This window comes from Spea bombifrons, chromosome 11, assembly GCF_027358695.1.
Source record: "Spea bombifrons isolate aSpeBom1 chromosome 11, aSpeBom1.2.pri, whole genome shotgun sequence".
Taxonomy (NCBI): Eukaryota; Metazoa; Chordata; class Amphibia; order Anura; family Pelobatidae; genus Spea; species Spea bombifrons.
In genome coordinates, this window is record NC_071097.1 from 16,665,461 (window position 1) to 16,684,260 (window position 18,800).

Sequence of the window (18,800 nt, forward strand, 5' to 3'; positions counted from 1 at the left end):
TTAGGTTTAACGGGTTCCACAGGTGTAGCTGCTGCTGCCTTAAACGTTTCAAACGTTTGTGCCAGGTTGTCCTGGAACCAACCTAAAAAAGACTGCATGTCTTTATGTTTTTCTTTTGCCAAACTCTCAGCGGAGCAGGCATTGCAAAATTTCTTCTTACAACCATCCGGCAACGGAGTGGCACATTCAGCGCATGATAAATGTTTGGTTTTAACCACAGCCTTTTTTGGAGCAGGTGTAAAGGATCTCTCTTTATCCGGCTTATCTGGTGAAACCGGACCAGACATCTAATATAAAACACAAAAAAAAAAAAAAAAAAAAAAATTTTCAGTAGAAAAAAATACAGGGCAGATGATCTGACGGGGTAAGATTAACCAAATCCTACCTTACAACTCCTCAATCCGTGTGGGGGGGCTGGTGACACGGAAATCCCAGTGTTGACAAGCTCCTCTGCTGTCAGACTGGGCAGCACAGCTATATATATGCGAAAACCAGTTAGTTTTCGCGCCCTGAACAAGTGGAACTGAATCACGCATGCTCAATAGCGTGTCAGTACTCTTGGTGGAACGCAGCGCCCTCTGGCGTGCGTTCCACCGCTGTGCGCATGCTCCAAATTCTGCCGGCATAAGAGCGCGGCGTCTAAATGGCTCCGTAACGTCCGCCGATGCGGACGTTACTCCTCGCTCTGCTCGCCACCCGGGGAGCAATCGGAGGGAACCCCCGGACACAACCCGTGTGCCCCACCAATGAAAACGGAAAAAGGTCCGTCCCTGACAAGGGACAAGGAAGAAACTGGAGGTATGAGGGTTGCCGGGTCTCTTATAGGGAGGAGTAGGAGGGGTTAGGAGGTATCTTAACCTCTTCGGTTCTAGGTCCTTGTCCCAGGAAGAGCGACACCCCGTGGTACTGACACTACACGACGGGAAAATAAACGCTGATCGTCTCTTTCTTTTAAAGCAGTTGGCCAGCAGGTTGACACTCCAGGGAGCTGTGTTCGGCCAAAGACCATATACTTACAGCCAATCAGCCCTAGTGCTTTGGACAGGGGTGTACTCAGAGCCTCACACACAACAATTGAAATAAATGGGAGCGCTTTCCCACTACTGGGTGCTTGCTTAAACATGGCCCATCCAAAACATGTCTAATAAGACACAAGCCCAAAAACCTCACTTGCACAGAAATATAAATACTTTGTTGTGGAAAGAAAGCCCATGAAAGATCGGGTAAACGCGGTACATACAGATATTTTTTATGTAACAATTACAATGCCAAGTAAAAATACTAATCTGGACAATTAACTACAATCCCTAGACAGACACACAGAGTAGATTGACAAATAGACTCTATACCTTGGTTGGTGGTTGTTCCACTTTTAGGTCTGGAGGATTAGCCAGTAAATCCTGGGCTAGTTCGACAGTGAGACGACAAGCTTCATTGCTATAACCATGTGCATATAATGCCTCAGTGCAAGCAAACAGGATCTTCACAAAAGACACAAAGGGGAGAGAGAAATAGAAATGAAAATGGGAAAAAAATCTGTATGTCCAGCAATGTACCTGGAATAGTATTTAAAACTCCATAGAGTCTGTCTTACTGAACATGTAAATAAATGTGGGGCACGGCACAAATGCAGAACTTAACATTGCAGGCATTGTAAAATTCTCAAATATTACTCCCTTCTTAGATAGTTTATACCTATTTCATACATGGTGAAACTCTATCCTTACTCTTTTAGCAACCCTCACTTATGCTGCGAGGTTGTTCAACTTATATACCATCGTCTCGGTGGAGTTAAACACCCATAAGTTACACTTAAATCTCCTCACATGTCTCCTCTCTCAGAATATATTTACCTCAAGTATCTTTGTGCATTGTTTCTATTATATCTATTCATTTGTATCATTTAAGCATGATCATATAGTCATATTATAACTAACACACTGGGGTGTTTCTAAAAGACAACAAAATGTGTTTTTCGTACCTCCATTCTATTCTCTTGTTCAAGAGGTTTAATGCCGGCAAATAGATCTTGCTCTTCTTCTACTGCTTCATTTGCCTTTTCCTCTTCATTCTTTGCAGTCTCTTGCGAATTAAGGTAATAGGCCTGATAATCATCTTCTTCACCCTTCTCTTGCCCTTGCCCTTGACCTTCCTCTGTTCCTTTGTTTTCGAGCTCACCACCTCCAGCAGCACCATTCTCTGCCACCTCTTCTGGTTTTAGGCTCTTGCCACCGCTGTCATCAGCACAGCCCATGTCCTCTTCTCCACTGGCAGTCGTTGCAGCTTCGCCAATTGGATCACCTTCAGTTTTCGATGCATCTGCACTTACGCCAACAGCTGGATCAACTCCTTCAGAATAGTAGACACCACCTTCATCTTCAAAGTTATCCCTATATCTCCTACTTAGAGGTGATTCAATGAAGCTGAAGGTGTTGCTAGCTTCAGCACCAAGTGCCAGACTGCTATCATCAAGGCTTATCTCAGCCATGTCTGGTTCCAGGGAGCTGTCTTCACTACTCATTCTGCGCTTGCCACCATACTTACTTGCCAGACACTTATTTGCTGGCAGCTTAGCTTTGTTGACAGCTGTTTTATATACAGCTTTGTCCCCTCCCTCTGTAGACAATCTCCGTAGGACCCGCTGGGGAGCATCTGTGGGCACCTTCCTTTTGCCTACCAATTCCTTTGGACGCACTGACATCTCCTGAGCCGTCTGGCGAGATCTGTCTCCAAACTGCAAACAACACTCATGTCCTTGTGCCCGTCCGCCTTCACATACCGCCTCAGAGCACTGTAGCCGGCAGCTCCTCTGCTGGAAGGCCTTAAGCCAGCAAAATGCATTTTTCTTGTCTGTACTGCAGTAGGTGATTCCAGATATTGGATAAGCCTCTTCCCAATTAAAGTAGCATGCTTCCACAGCTGGCTTGAAGCCCTGAAAAAGTTTATCTAGAGACTTCTTATGCTGGCCTCTCTTGACATTCTCAATGACTTTCAGCTGCCACTGACGAAGCTGAGCACATAGGTCTCTGCGCCTGTTATGCAGATTGGGGATAAAATCAGGTTGCATGAAGGTTAAATCAAGATAGAGGAGACCTTCTTACTTCTCAGTTTGAAGATATTCAGAAAAATGCAATGCTACTTTTACACTTCTGATAATTTTAGTAATTGGTAGTTTTGTATTTTCAGGAATGACTTTGTTGTCTAGTAAGCTTTCACAATAACTCTATTACCTGTAATTTGTTCAAATAACATGTTTCATTTTATCCCCAATGAAATGGAATCCAGCTCCACATAATCAGGATTTTGAATATATTTACACACAGTCTATAGAGAGTATTAATAAATGTCTTAGAATATACAGACCACAAGCATTGAATGGTAAATTGAAAATTAAACTTTTCTGTGCAAAACACTCAAGAAAAATTTTACTTTTTGTTGACAAGTAATATTCAATTCTTTATAAGAGAAAAATAACATGAAACATGAGAATAAATAGGTCAACAATTTCATAATTTATCTCTAGCTTATATCCTACTAGAGAGACATACAAGAATTGAGGCGCAGTCAGTATAAAGCCATGGTGTGACGTTTACTGTCATGTCATATGGTATATGAGTGGAGTTATGAAGGGGGAAAAAAAAAAAAATATATATTATAAGACTACCCCCCCAAAATTTGAATATTAATTTAGGAAAAAAAGAAAAAACCTGAATATAAGACTATACTATAGGAAAAATGTTTTACTAGTAGATATAAACTTTTTCATATTTAATAAAAACTATGATTGAGAATTTGTTTTTCCTTTTATTTGCCAACCTGCCCCCCAGTTATGCACATCTGCCTCCCTGATATGCCTTATACCCCTATATGTCACTCTGCCCCCAGATATGCCTTATACCTGCCTATATGCCACTCTGCTTCCCTGATATGCCCCCAGAGGAAGTGCCAGCAGCAGCGGAGGTTACCAGAGATGAGGATCCAGGTCCCCTGCAGCGCTGCGGGGGATCTGGATCTTAGTCTTATAGGACGACTTGAATATTAGACAAGGGGTATTTTTCAGAGCATTTGCGCTGAAAAAAACCTCATCTTATCAATGAGCAAACACGGTGTGAATATATACACTGCTCCAAAAATTAAAGGGAACACTAAGATTGAGATCTGAATGAATGAACTAATCGTATGACATACTTTCGTCTTTACATAGTTGAATGTGCTGACAACAAAATCACACAAAAATTCTCAATGGAAATCAAATTTAGCAACCCATGGAGGTCTGGATATGGAGTCACACTCAAAATCAAAATGGAAAACCACACTACAGGCTGATCCAACTTTGATGTAATGTCCTTAAAACAAGTCACAATGAGGCCACAGTGTGTGTGGCCTCCACGTGCCCGTAAGACCTCCCTACAATGCCTGGGCATGTTCCTGATGAGGTTGCGGATGGTCTCCTGAGGGATGTCCTCCCAGACCTGGACTAAAGCATCTGCCAACTCCTGGACAGTCTGTGGTGCAACGTGGCGTTGGTGGATGGAGCGAGACATGATGTCCCAGATGTGCTCAATCAGATTCAGGTCTGGGGAACGGGCGGACCAGTCCATTGCATCAATGCCTTCCTCTTGCAGGAACTGTTGACACACTCCAGCCACATGAGGTCTAGCATTGTCTTGCATTAGGAGGAACCCAGGGCCAACCGCACCAGCATATAGTCTCACAAGGGGTCTGAGGATCTCATCTCGGTACCTAATGGCAGTCAGGCTACCTCTGGCAAGCAAATGGAAGGCTGTTCATTACTGACCCACTGCCAAACCGGTCATACTGGAGGATGTTGCAGGCAGCAGAACGTTCTCCACGGCGTCTCCAGACTCTGTCACGTCTGTCACATGTGCTCAGTGTGAGCCTGCTTTCATCTGTGAAGAGCACAGGGCGCCAGTGGCAAATATGCCAATCCTGGTGTCCTCTAGCTGTAAGCACAACCCCCACCTGTGGACGTCGGGCCCTCATACCACCCCTCATGGAGTCTGTTTCTGACCGTTTGAGTGGACACATGCACATTTGTGGCCTGCTGGAGGTCATTTTGCAGGGCTCTGGCAGTGCTCCCCCTTGCACAAAGGCGGAGGTAGCGGTCCTGCTGCTGAGTTGTTGCCCTCCTACGGCCTCCTCCACGTCTCCTGATGTACTGGCCTGTCTCCTGGTAGCGCCTCCATGCTCTGGAAACTACGCTGACAGACACAGCAAACCTTCTTGCCACAGCTCGCATTGATATGCCATCCTGGATGAGCTGCACTACCTGAGCCACTTGTGTGGGTTGTAGACTCCGTCTCATGCTACCACTAGAGTGAAAGCACCGCCAGCATTCAAAAGTGACCAAAACATCAGCCAGGAAGCATAGGAACTGAGAAGTGGTCTGTGGTCACCACCTGCAGAACTACTCCTTTATTGGGGGTGTCTTGCTAATTGCCTATAATTTCCACCTATTGTCTGTTTTTTGCACAACAGCATGTGAAATTGATTGTCCATCGGTGTTGCTTCCTGAGTGGACAGTGTGATTTCACAGAAGTGTGATTGACTTTCGAGTTACATTGTGTTGTTTATGTGTTCCTTTTATTATTTTGAGCAGTGTATATATATAACTAGAAAGGACATGGAGGCCATTGAAATTGGGGAGGGTTGGCAAGTACCAACATATAAATAAACTTGCATACAACTGCAGAACATTTACCTTTGAGGGCTAATGGTGGGATCTAGAACAGCCAGCCTCCATAGGACAACCATTTCATCACACATACTGGCGCATGCATGAGCAGCAACCTCTGACTGTCCATTACTGCGGCCTGTGTGTCCACTTGCACTACTGTGGGATGCAGATGTGCGCACGTTGTACCACCAGCCTGTTATCTGCAGATAAAAAAGGAACACAGCAACTAATTTCTGTCTGGCAAGAATACATATTCGCATCGCCCAGAATGAGTGATTATCAATGATCGATAAAGAGGAAAGCTATTCAGTATCTATTTATACTGGGGTCAGTTATAAATACGCCTCCAAATGTGTAGTGCTCAAAGAGAACGTTCAGTCGGTTTAGTGTGAGCTTTCCTACCTTGCTATGTTTTTGGCAATTTTTAACTAGTTTAAGTAGTCGGTAAAGAAGGCATATTTGAATTACATGTCTTTCATAATGAATAGAAAAAATTCTCACTATAACCTATGCAGACATTATAATGGTGGTTTTATTAAAAGAAATCCATCAGGCGGTAAACATATTTTACCAGTTCAAAGTAATAAGGTGTTTGGCTTGAAAATACCTGTTCATAATTCAGACACTGGTCAGTTAAAATCTCTAGTAAAGGGGCAGCATTAGTGTCTCGTCTCTTGAACATCTCTCGGACTATGGACAACAAATTCCAAATGCCCTCTGGTTCCCTTCCTCGCAAGGGCCGCAGAAGACATGCCCATTCTGCAGCCGCAGGTGGCTCGGTTGAGGAGAGGTACATAGAGTTCACATCACTAGGGTACACAAAAAAGATAAGCATAAATGTACGCAGTTCATAAATGGAAGTGATCCACTAAAATGCAATAAGGCTAAACGCTGTGCTTGATATTTTCACAAACACTAATGTAAATTTTGACGGTTTATGCATGACATGGGAAGTGAAAGAGTATAAACAGCAAATTACAATAAACGATAAGTAATAGCTACAGAGGAGTGTCTGGGGTAATATGCTACTCATTCATCAGAAACCGCACAGAGTTGGCCTGTAAGATAAATGTCACATGGAAATCCAACAACCGCCGAATTAGAGGGGTTTATTCACTAAAGTGAGGGTTGACAGAAGGGTTTGCAGGAGTTATGTTTCAGTATCTTTACTTCACTACACTCGACCCCAGTAAGCTTCTGTTGCAAAAAGAGCTATGTTAGCTCCACACGGTGTATTGTTAAAAGATCTCTTCAAACTCTCCTCACGCTGAATCAGGGTTCATACCTGGCCAGCTTAGTCCTTCTTGATGTAAAAACTTGGTTATGTTGGCAGGTCAGAGAGTCGAAACCATAACTCTCTTGCAAACTCTTCTGACAAGAGACAAAAATATGATCCCGGTTTTTGTCACAGGCCAACATGTGACTAGAATCAGGTCTATGTTGAGTCCCATTGAAAACTCAACACTACATCAATTCAATGTACACCAAGCATAATCCAACAGAACCTGGAAGTTAAATTCTGTCCAGTTTGGAGAATTAACACACCAGTAAGGTAATTACTAAAAAGCACATGACCTTCTAGTCACCAAGATGATGATTAGAACAAAAAAAGAAGAAAAACCAAGCACTCCGTGACAATGGTATATCCAACAAGACGCAATGGATTATTTTATAGTTTTGCTCACAGAAAGAAAACTATAATGTTAGCGTTATTCTGTTACATGTTGTAACAATTACTATTTATTTCAAGGCAGCTGCTGCGTGAACGTCGATGTTACCTGAAGACAACAGGAGAGGGGCCGCAAAACTTGTGGAGCGTTTTTTTGATATTATCACTCAGGGTGGACTCATCCAGGTACCACGTGCTCTGGTCAGAGGCGGAAGGGCCTGCTGTAGGATCTGCAAGTAAAGCAGTGCTGCATTCATAAATCTCCCCAGTATTGCAAAAAGTATTTCACATAAACTGATTGCAGTCATTTGAAATGTGTGATTACAATGTGTGATAACAGGAGGACATTTGATATCCATAGTAAATATAGGAACACAGGCCCAATACAAAAACAATGTTTTATTTTACGGAGATGGTGGTTACCACCGTAAGGAAATATAAACATTCATGGAACAGAGGTATGGCTATTCTGAACCTAACATAAGACCGAGGACTGATCAAGATTAGCATCTTTATAGAAGGAAAATGAGCAGAGCAGGTGGGTCGAATGGCTCTTATACACCAACAAATCTGCATTCACTCAAAATGCTTTTTAATGTTGCATTGCTATAGCCAAGGGTAAAATCACAAAGCTGAGGTCACACACCAAGTTAAATTCCTGACAACAAACCACAAATCATACCTGGAGCTCCACACACTGTGTTAATGGCTGTTGACTGTGAAGACAAGAGTTCATCTAGAAGACGTTGAGCAGTTGGAAGAATCTGGATTCAAGAAGGAATCTCATTAAAATGCGTTCATAAATGGGCCAGTATAGGTTAATTCTTCTGTACTTCTCAACAATGAAATTATTCTTTATATATATTATATATACATATATACACACACACACACACACACACACACACACACACACACACACACACACACATACATACATACATACACACAAGAGACTAGTACATCCTGATAGGTTGGACATTTAGTTTTAGTTGTGTAGTTTTGTATTTTATTACACATTGCAAGACTCAAGGGGCGCCTACATTTGTAAAGGCAACATGGAAGCTATGAGTGGCCGTCATTGTAGCAAGACTGCACAAATGAGTACTAATGCTTCTTCTAAGTGGACCCTCACATTTAGCAAGGGTGTACTGGGGAGGGAGCTTGAGCTTGTCTTAATGGAAAATGTGTTTCCTAAAAGTTAAATTATGCATATTACAGTACTTACAAAGGACCACTCGTAGCTGCAAATCTTGTTTAGAACCCATTCCTCCCCCCCAATAAAACATCAAGGATATAAACACACCTGTTGTGGCAGCTCGCTGATAAGATACTGTGCAAACTTCTGTAGCTGATCTCTCTGTAGCCGAGACAAGGACTCTGACACAGGCGCTCTCAGACAAACAGCTGATGCCTAAGGAGAAAACCCAGCAAGAAATTACTTTGCATGCTACTTTACTACGTTTTCACATGTTATCTTAAATTAAATGTAACATTTATGCCACTGATCTATTAAAATGCTGACAGACTCAATCTTGGAAGCGTATTCTATGCATTCTTCTGTAAGGTTATCAACAGTATGACTTCAGAAAAAGGTGAAAATGTGAAGGTAATATTTCCACTGATCTTGGCAGAAGTGGGTCCTTGAGTTAAAGAAGCATTGTTGGAGTAGTCATACACCAGCGTACTAAAGACTCCCTCAGAAGTGTACAGCCCAATAAGACAAGTATTCACACATTGGATAAATTCTCTGATGAATTTGAATTCTCAAATGAAGTTATTGTAAGATCCCATAAGCTTTATTTTATTAATATATGACAACAAAAAATATTCAATTCCTCTACTTTGCCAGAGACGCCTTGCAGTAATAGCTTTAAGCCTCTAGTGTGCTGCTACATGTATCAGCTTTGCACATTTTTAGGCAGATTTGCTCCATCTTGTACAGGTTGGTTATTTGTGGCTTATGGAACTTAATTTTCAAATACTGCCGGCTGAAAGGTAAATGTCATCCAAGCTTGTGTTGCTTAGTGAACTGAAGCAAGTTCTCTTGCAGTACTTCTCAGCATTTTGGTTTCCTCATTCAGTTTAAACAAGGTAACCAAGCTCTGTTGATGAGAAGCACCCCCACAGTATGATGCTACCACCCCCATATTAAACTGTAGGGAGATTATGTGCGGAGGTGTGCAGTATAGTTGTGCCACACACAGGACTTTGGGTTTTGGTTCTATCTTGGTCTCCCGTGACTAAAAACCCCTTTTCTCACATCACAGCTATCACACTCTTAGGTAAACCATAGATAAGATTTCAGGTGTTGCTTTTTAAATAACTGCTTCTTTTTGTAAATGTTCCTGCTATACATGATTGTTGCTAGCAAGATTTGAGATATGTGACAAATGAAAACAAGGTGGCCTCGCTGGATCTTCAGACTGCAACAAAGAGGGAGACTGAAAACATTGGAAGGGGCTTATTGCCATCTGGATGCTCAGCAATGAAGAAGATCAGCCAGAGGACTTACAGGTATAGTTGATTAAACTGTTCCTAGACTGGAGATGGTTGGGGTCAGAGTGGAGAACAGGGTTTAGTCTAGAACATTCACCTCCTCCTTCAGATGGACCTCTAGGAACTGTGACCAACAGGGCTCACGAGCTACACTCCAGTATTCAAGGGCTAAGAAAAATCCTAACTGAAGTTGAGCTTAAGAAAAAACAGTGAGAGCAGACTGAGTTCAAATAAAGACAACATAAGAAGCCAAAATGATAAGCAAAAAGCCCACTGCACTGGAAACAAATCTACACAATTGCCTGGTTTAAATAGACATTGTGGCCAGAAATGCCAGACACAACCACAATTTACCAATTTTGGGATAAGTTTAGAAAAAAATAATTCTGAGATGCCTGCACAAGATAATTATCCGCTAATAAGCTGCACCAGGAAATGAGAATGAACTCGACATAATAATAATTGGCACTCCGAATAGTTTGATGCTGTATAGATGGCACACATTGGCCACAGCTTTTCACATCAATTTCAGTGAAAGCGCAGTACCCATTGATCGTATCCAAGGATAAGGATATCATATTTTGATTTGTGTGTAGGATCTAATGAAAGGATGGATCTTATAGGGTTTAAAAGTATGGCAGTACCACTAGTTTAGCTCCACAGTACTATAATCTTAGGATTAGTTTTCTCTCCTTCATACACAGGATAAAACCATTTTTATACTAGCACAAGCTGTTTATATTACACTGGTTGTGCTCCTGGTTTGTGTGCTACGTAAACCAAGCTTTATGCAAGTCAGCATTGCATAAATTAACAATACAGGACAACTCTCCCCCAAAAATACACATTTTTTAAAACAATAAATTGAAACCTAATTGCTAGGCTTATAAGACTTTTTTTTAGCAAGCCTACTACATTCCTTTCTCCCGTGAAGTTTATGGCCCAAGGAGTTTAAAAGACACAAATTATGAGGAAGAAAGCAGGGGGATAATAAATAATATATTTTAAACAAAAGAGAAGGGTAATAAAAATGCAAATACTAAACATATTGCAACAGACAGACTTCTAAAGGTTCAATTTACCATAAAATGTTATTTTTCGTGTAGCTGAAGATGCCATTTCTTGCTTAGATGCTGCTTTGTGCAAACCCTAGCTTTAGTTTAAGGGGCAATTTCATTTCTGTATGTGGAGAGGTTTCTTGGGGACCAATCATGGCAAATAGTAAAACCTCATTCAGTCTAGGAGCATGAACATCGCTGAAATATGTATTTACAGCTGTACTAAATTTATATGGTTTAGATTTATTGAGATTTAGCCAGCCAATAAATAGTGACATATTTAAAAGATGAGAGCACAATGCAAGTACGTTTTAACTGGAAAAAAATGCAGCAGTGCCTTTTGTTTATTAGAAAAAATCCAGTCTCCCGACTGTTGAGCAGCGGGGGAAGACGGACATGGGCTCGTGGGTTAAAACACCTATGGTTCACAGCCAGTGAAAATATAGATCAGAAGAGCTGCCAACTGACCAGGCTGGATCTATAGCGAGCACTAGAGTGATGAAATATTACGACCTAAAACTATATTGAGGCACGGAACAGGAGTATTAACTTGATAAATGATCACACATACTCATAATCCAAAAATATGTTTCTGCTAAGGTGACGTATGTTCATTAACTACTCGGATATACAGTCTTAATGACCATTCTTCCATTTACATTTAGGAGTTTATTCACTAAACAGAGAGCTAGCAGGACAGCTGTGGTTTCAACTCCAATACAATAATACATGATATTATGTCCAAGACGACTTTTGGGGACTTATTTAACTATGCATTATATACATTATACACATCCAGTCAAGCTCTTCCTGCAGCAGACACGGCATAATCTAATGGCCCCAACATAATCTAATGTCAAGGAGTGGAAACTGCATGTTTCCTACAAACTTTCCATTGAATGGACCCCTAAGACCGTTAGCATTACATTGTACAACTAACATTGTGGATCCGGAACAGACACAGGGCCACGACGTGGGAGCACCACTTTGCGCCAGCTCCGCAGGTACAGCTGCATGAGGTGATCCTGCAACGGTCAAACATCACAGCAACATTGTAGGCGCCCTTTGGAGACAGCATCTGTGGCGGTATCACTGTGGCACTCAAATGGAAGCCTAAAAAATAAAATAATAATAAAATAAAAATTCACTGCAGTATCACAGATAATGTAAATAAGCAGATTTGAGTGCAGTGAGCAGGTGCAATTTACCCTGTGGATCGAAAGCTTGTATATACATCTCATATACAAGTGAAAAGTACTGGATAAGCACTGATGGGTCTTGCAGACGGTCACAAACGAGATGGTAACACAGAAATAATTTCTGACTTTGATTCGGTCTGTATACATGCGAGTTGAGTGGCAGCGCAAGTAGGTAAATTGAACTATTATTGACTTCAACTTACATACGCTGCACTTTTCTAGTAAACTTGACCCAATGACAGTTATTATTAGGGTCATGTGTTTGGAGACCTTGTTAAACAATCAGAACCGATTGGACCAGTCTCGCCCAACATAAATCTGGCCAGCTTTGGTTCGTTGTAACACCCTATTCTACATTTACATGAACGGCTGTGGAAAACAGTTCTTCATGTAACAGTCTGAAAAGGGTTACAGACTCCAAGGCTCCACTAAACCACTACCAGAGCCGTACTGACCCAATGAGACAGAATTATCATTCTAATATCAATAACAAAATCGTGTTCTTATTTGCTAATGGTGAAACGTACTGAAGTCTACTTAAAATAGAGACTTTACTATGCATCTTTGTTGTATTTGTAGGCGGAGCTACTTGTAAACTTTTGGTTCGTAGCCTCCAGAAGCTACCAGCTAGAACTAAAAGCTGCCGTAGAACTACAACTACGATGATACCAAGTTCTCATTTGCCGTCATGCAGACTTGCTGAGAATCATGAGCGTTTTAGCCCTGTAATAGTTGACCCCACCTGGAATAAGGAATACTACACTGCGCACACGAGATATTAAAATCAGACACAAAATGAGAAAAAAAATGCCTGAAATACCTGTATTGGGCAGGAATTGACAAACCCACACTCTTAAATCCTTACCTATCTGCAAAGGGTCCTTGACAGCTCGCATGCGAAACAGCTGTTCCCCTCTTTGGAACTCATCGGCGCTGCCGTTTGCCAAACAGGAATATAGTCTGCAGCAAGAAATCACATTGAGACCCATTATTGTGACGCATTGCTTTCTTTGCAGCACAGTGTTACAAATAAGACATTTTACATGCATGCCATTTAGCTAAGGAAAGCTGTAAAAGTGCTGCAATAAAAAAATGACAGATTAGCGTGAAGAAGAGGTGACATGTTAGAGAAATGCTGATATAAGATAACACTGCATTTTATGTGTAATCAACTAAAGAACAATCTGGTCGGGCTAGATGTTCTGGTGATCACCCCACAAGACGTAAACAGACCTTTGCCTCAACCCGTTTTCCCATTGGCATCCCAGCTCGTTCCTTCCTGCTTCCCAGACGCGATTCATCACTTTGCCCGAGTTGGGTACCAATGCCAGTCCTTTCCGCAGTTCTGTCCCTTTACCCCATTTGTTTGTCTTTCCCCCAAGCTAGAACCGGTACAAAGGCTCGAGGTGTAAGCAGATCTGGGCATGCAGAATATATCACTGTCGGGTTGTGTCAGTTCATAGTAGATGGATATGATGTTGCTTCTTAACATATGAGGTGAAATAGTTAGAGTAGTGTTTGCTGACGAATAAATGATGAAGGTGAAAGAAGCTAAACATTTCGGGGTACGGACAGCAAGTAGTAAACGCCTGAAATACTGTTTTGTAATATAATGCACCAAGAGGAAGCGATAATTTTGAAAATATACTGCCCAAGGATGGCTAAGCATGCTGGGGGTTGTATTCCACAGCATCAAGAATCCAAAGGTTTCCCAGTTCCTGTTATTTATTTTATAAGTAGCAAGTATTTGATATTACAGCACACAAGCTTAAATCATGGAATATGATTTTCATCGAGTATTCACTTTTATGTGGGTTAACAAATTAAATCCTCCGTTACATGATAAGCCTTAATTTCTTCTTCTTGGGCCGTTTTATAATAGGCAGCACTGATAAGGATTGAGAGGGAATGAAAACCCTAGTTAACATGTCTTTCTCCAGTAATGTTCAGTAATGCCAGCCTCTATCCACCTACCTGATATCCTCCTCATTCTCGGGGAAGCTCCAGAATGCTATGCGGAGCTGCAACTGCTCTGGTACCGGAGGATAAACTTTCTCAACTACTTCGAAAGGAATGTGAAAAGCCACCTGCTTCGCGGAGAGTTCCACCAGAGGGTTCACCATCCCATCTGAAACAGAAAAAGAAATATTAAATCAATATTAGCCTCTCTAACACTGTGGGGGGGGGGGACTAAAACTTTATTCCAGGGTTAGCAATAATCTGGCATACGTAAATTTTACAGGTGCTAGACAAAGAATATTCTACAAATATTTGTGTAATATATAAGGCTCCTGTTTCTGAGGTGGTTGAAGAATCTACCAAAAGGATACTTTTTTATAATTACAACAAAAAACAAAACTATAAAAATTGTTAATTTACACATACATATTGCTTTCTTTTCTCACATATAGGGAAGATTATTTCTTAAACGACCTCCAACCTCCCTCTAGAGAAGAATGCATATTAAAAAGAAAAAAGGTAAAAACTAAATAAAAAAGCCCCTCTTCAACAGGTGCCTTCCTTCTCTATAGTAAAAAAAACAAAAAACTGCTGTCACTGATTGGCTGACTGTTTGAAGCAGCCAATCGGTGACAGGAAAGTGATCCAGTCAAAATCAAAGGAAGTGCTTGCTGCGTAAGAGGGCCTGAATGGACTCCTGCCCGCAGCATTCACCCGTGCCACCAAGCCAACGCTGGAGCTGCGTGCATGCAACGCGCAGGGAGAGGTTTTCAGCCAAACTCATCTCTCGCACGCCAAATAGTTTGGGCCAAATCTGCAGAATCTCTCCATGCATTGCCGCAATCACATGCATTAAAGTGCATATGGTGGCTGGACTGTCCCTTCAATTATATTAAGGTTTAAGGGTAACGGGGCTTGGCTGATCAGGTGAATTAAAGAGCTCAGCCGAATAGCACAAAAGTAGCGATGGCTCAGATTCACATGAAACTCGGCTTCTTCCCGTCTCCTGTCTGTGGATGCTCGTTCTAACGTTACAGGATATCAAGGTGCATCCTCTACAGCCACAACATCTTACGATGTTCTGTTGTGCAGGAATGATAAGCACATAACCCAGATCACGTCTTAAACTAAAGGACATCCTGGGACATAGGGTCACCTACGGCCTTTTGTTCTTGACTGGAATGTTCGCTGAACAATTACTGAAGGCTCAAACAAACATAAGCATAAAGCTAATACAGGCCATGGTTACTCCTGGGATTGCAATTTCCTTCAACAAATACATATGAAAAACTTTTTAAAAGCCAGTGATACCTCCGGGATCCCCGAAGCAGAATGGGCTTGCCTCATATGCCATTTCCCACATTGCTGTTTCCTTACCATTCAGGCTCCACCAGTGCTTTTTTCCCCAAATTCACCATTACACTAACCTCCCACGAAGACGTAAATGTCCCGGCAATGAACTGGTGAGACCAAACACCTCGGCAGAGGCTAAGGGCCCAGTAGACTTTAATAACTATAATCAAATCACTTTTAAACAGGGTGGATTTGGTTTAAATCAAGCCAATTTAAGTCTCAATTCAAACCACTAGTCATTGAGATGCAATTTCAATCATGATTTTTAAACGTAAAGCCGGTAATTATGATCTTTCATATTTGGAATTAGATTAGTAAAACAGCTATATCAAAACTGATTTTAGTTTAATAGGTTAATCACTCAAATTGGAGTATTTACTTGTTTTATTTAACTAAAATAATAACATAATTCTTGTCCTTGTGCAAACATCAATGTTTATTAACTGAAGTGGTTAAACAAAATATGTTTAAAAACAAACATTAGCTGGGTCCACATAAAAAAACACTGACTTCTGCAGCTCGCCCATCTTCATCTTCATTCTCTTGCTTGTTCATAATCTGTATGTTATCCCAGCTAGGATAACTTGGATTCATTGAAATGGTTTATCAAAAATGTAAATGTTACATGAATATACAGCCTCATGCTACATAATTAAGCTATATTTCATGCTCATTAACCTATTAAGTATGATGTATCTCAAATAGAAAATCACCTTTACATAGATTTTTACTCCGAACTTAAGTATATGTGTATTCTCATTAATTAATGATCAAATCTAAGCAAATCAAACTAAATACATAGTTTTCTCATTAGGATATACAGCTGATCCTCACATACATGATTTTTGTTTAATTTGTATTAAGAACACATTTAGCGCACCATTAGTTATTTAAAAACATGTAACTTGGCGACCGGTCTAGTCTGCCCATTTTTCCCTGAAGTAAAGACTTAAGTAAAATGAGTCCTTGATCTCACGTTAGATTTAGGGTCGCCATGTGTCCATCCCATACATGTTTCAATTCTCTCGCTGTATTAGCATCTAGTGGGAGGCTGTTCAATTTATCTTCACCCACTCAATAAAGTAAAACTTGCTTACTTTGCATCTAAGCCTCTGACCCTCTAATTTTTCATTATGCCCTTTTGTTCGATCACCTTTCCTCCCTTGAGATAAACTTCCCTCCTGTACTTTGTTAAATCCCGCTAATTATTTAAATGTCCTAACACGCCTCATCGTAACATAATAACTGAGCATGAAAACTGTGCCTCAGAAAAGGGAAGGATTCCTTCTTGGCTTGAAAATGGCCATCTGATACCTCACTGAATCAGCGAGCCATAACTAATCCTGTCCTTATAGCGAATTGTCATTGGGCCCGTATTTAAAAGGCATCCATCGAATTAGAGAACATCTGTGGACGGTGAGTTCTTAACGTGGGGAATCCTTTTTGCTGTTTTAATGGAAATTCCTTAGAGTCTAAATGGATGATCACCAAATGTAACTTCTCTAGTCTTTCCTTTTAACCAAGGTGTTCCATTCCTCTTACTTTTTTGCCTTCTTTCGCACTTTTTCAAGCTTCATAAAGCCCTTTTTTAAGAAGTGGTACTCAAACTTGCACCGTATACTCAAGGTGAGGTCTTATCATTGACTTAAAGGAGGAAAATATAATTTTGCCTCTGTAGGAGTCAATGCCTCTCTTTATACAATATACCGTATTTGCTCGATTATAAGACGACCCTGATTAGAAGACGACCCCCCAAAATCTGAATATTAACTTAGGAAAAAAAGAAAAAGCCTGAATATAAGACGACCCTAAAGGAAAAAAGTTTTACCAGTAAATGTTAATTCATGTAAACTATTTTTTTAATAAAAGCTATGATTGAGAAAAATATTTTTTTTTTGTTTTTATTTCTTGTATTTTCCAACCTGTCCCCCAGTTACGCACATCTGCCCCCAGGCTTGCCACACCAATATGGCACTGTGGCCCATGATATGCCTTTTAACCCTCTATATGCCACTGTGCCCCATGCTATGCCATTTGACCCCCTATGTGCCACTCTGCCTCCAGAAATGCCTTATACCCCTATATCCCATTCTGGCATTTAGGGGGTTAAAATGCATATTATGGGGCAGAGTGGCATATAGGGAGGTATAAGGCATTCCAGGAGGCAGAGTGGCATTAAGGGAGTTAAAAGGCATTATATAGAGCACTCTGCCTCCAGAAATGCCTTATACCCCTATATGCCACTCTGGCATTTAGGGGGTTAAAAGGCATATTATGGGGCAGAGTGGCATATAGGGAGGTATAAGGCATTTCAGGAGGCAGAGTGCACTATTAAATGCCCCCTTAACGCCACTCTGCCTCCTGAAATGCCTTATACCTCCCTATATGCCACTCTGCCCCATAATATGCCTTTTAACCCCCTAAGTGCCAGAGTGGCATATAGGGGTGTAAGGCATTCCAGAAATGCCCTACACACACACACACACACACACACACACACACACACACACACACACACACTTACTTACCGGTGCTTCCAATTTCCTGCTGTATTGCCGGGGCAGCGGGTTGACGTCTCATTCCGCGGCAGCCGGAAGGAGGTGGAGTTGGCAGCGGGGGTTTGTATGCGTCCGTCGCAAATACCTTCCCCGGCTGTCAGAGATCAGGAACTCTTGAACTCTGATCTCTGACAGTCGGGGAAGGTATTTGCGACGGACGCATACAAACCCCCGCTGCCAACTTCACCTCCGGAAGCACCGGTAAGTGTGTGTGTGTGGGGGGGGGGGCGACGACAGGAGGATCCAGGTCCCCTGCAGCGGTGCGGGGGATCTGGATCTTAGTCTCCTAATCAGACCTCTATTCGAGGTCTGATTAGAAGACGACCCCGATTATAAGACGAGGGGTATTTTTCAGAGCATTTGCTCTGAAAAAAACCTCGTCTTATAATCGAGCAAATACGGTACTACTGGCCCTTGCAGCAGCTGCCTGGCATTAAACAACACTGGTGCTAAGTTTATTGTCTACAATTATTCCCAAGTCATTTTCATTTAAAGATTTTCCTAACACGATCTACTTGGATAACTTTGCATTTGTCAGAGCACCGAGGACCTCCACTTCTAACTTCTCTCGCTTCTCCTCCAAGCTATATATATTGCTAATTTGCTATATCAATCATGCATTACACACAGGCCCGGAACAATATCCCTTTGACTTATTAGCCATGCCAAAAACTCACTTTCCCTAGCCTAAGTGATGTACAATTCAAACAATAGTTAATGACAATGTTCTGGACCTTAAATTCACTAAATCCATCCTGCTCAATCGCTCAAGGAAAAACAAACAGTTCTTCTGTGTTTGTATACAGT

General features: G+C 41.5%; 1 protein-coding gene across 4 annotated transcripts in view; it reads right to left on the reverse strand.

Annotated features, from left to right (window-relative positions):
* The window catches only part of ZSWIM8 (zinc finger SWIM-type containing 8), a 51,757-nt gene that overhangs the window by 16,460 nt on the left and 16,497 nt on the right, over positions 1–18,800 (reverse strand). For all 4 annotated transcript variants that reach the window (XM_053450552.1, XM_053450554.1, XM_053450555.1 and 1 more), the window contains 10 exons: positions 14,098–14,251; positions 12,989–13,083; positions 11,865–12,037; positions 8,674–8,781; positions 8,050–8,131; positions 7,477–7,597; positions 6,306–6,507; positions 5,723–5,898; positions 1,982–3,032; positions 1,350–1,481 (listed from right to left, as the gene is read on the reverse strand). In XM_053450552.1, coding sequence (XP_053306527.1) covers positions 1,350–1,481; positions 1,982–3,032; positions 5,723–5,898; positions 6,306–6,507; positions 7,477–7,597; positions 8,050–8,131; positions 8,674–8,781; positions 11,865–12,037; positions 12,989–13,083; positions 14,098–14,251 — 2,294 coding nt within the window. The remainder of the gene's footprint in view (positions 1–1,349; positions 1,482–1,981; positions 3,033–5,722; positions 5,899–6,305; positions 6,508–7,476; positions 7,598–8,049; positions 8,132–8,673; positions 8,782–11,864; positions 12,038–12,988; positions 13,084–14,097; positions 14,252–18,800) is intronic.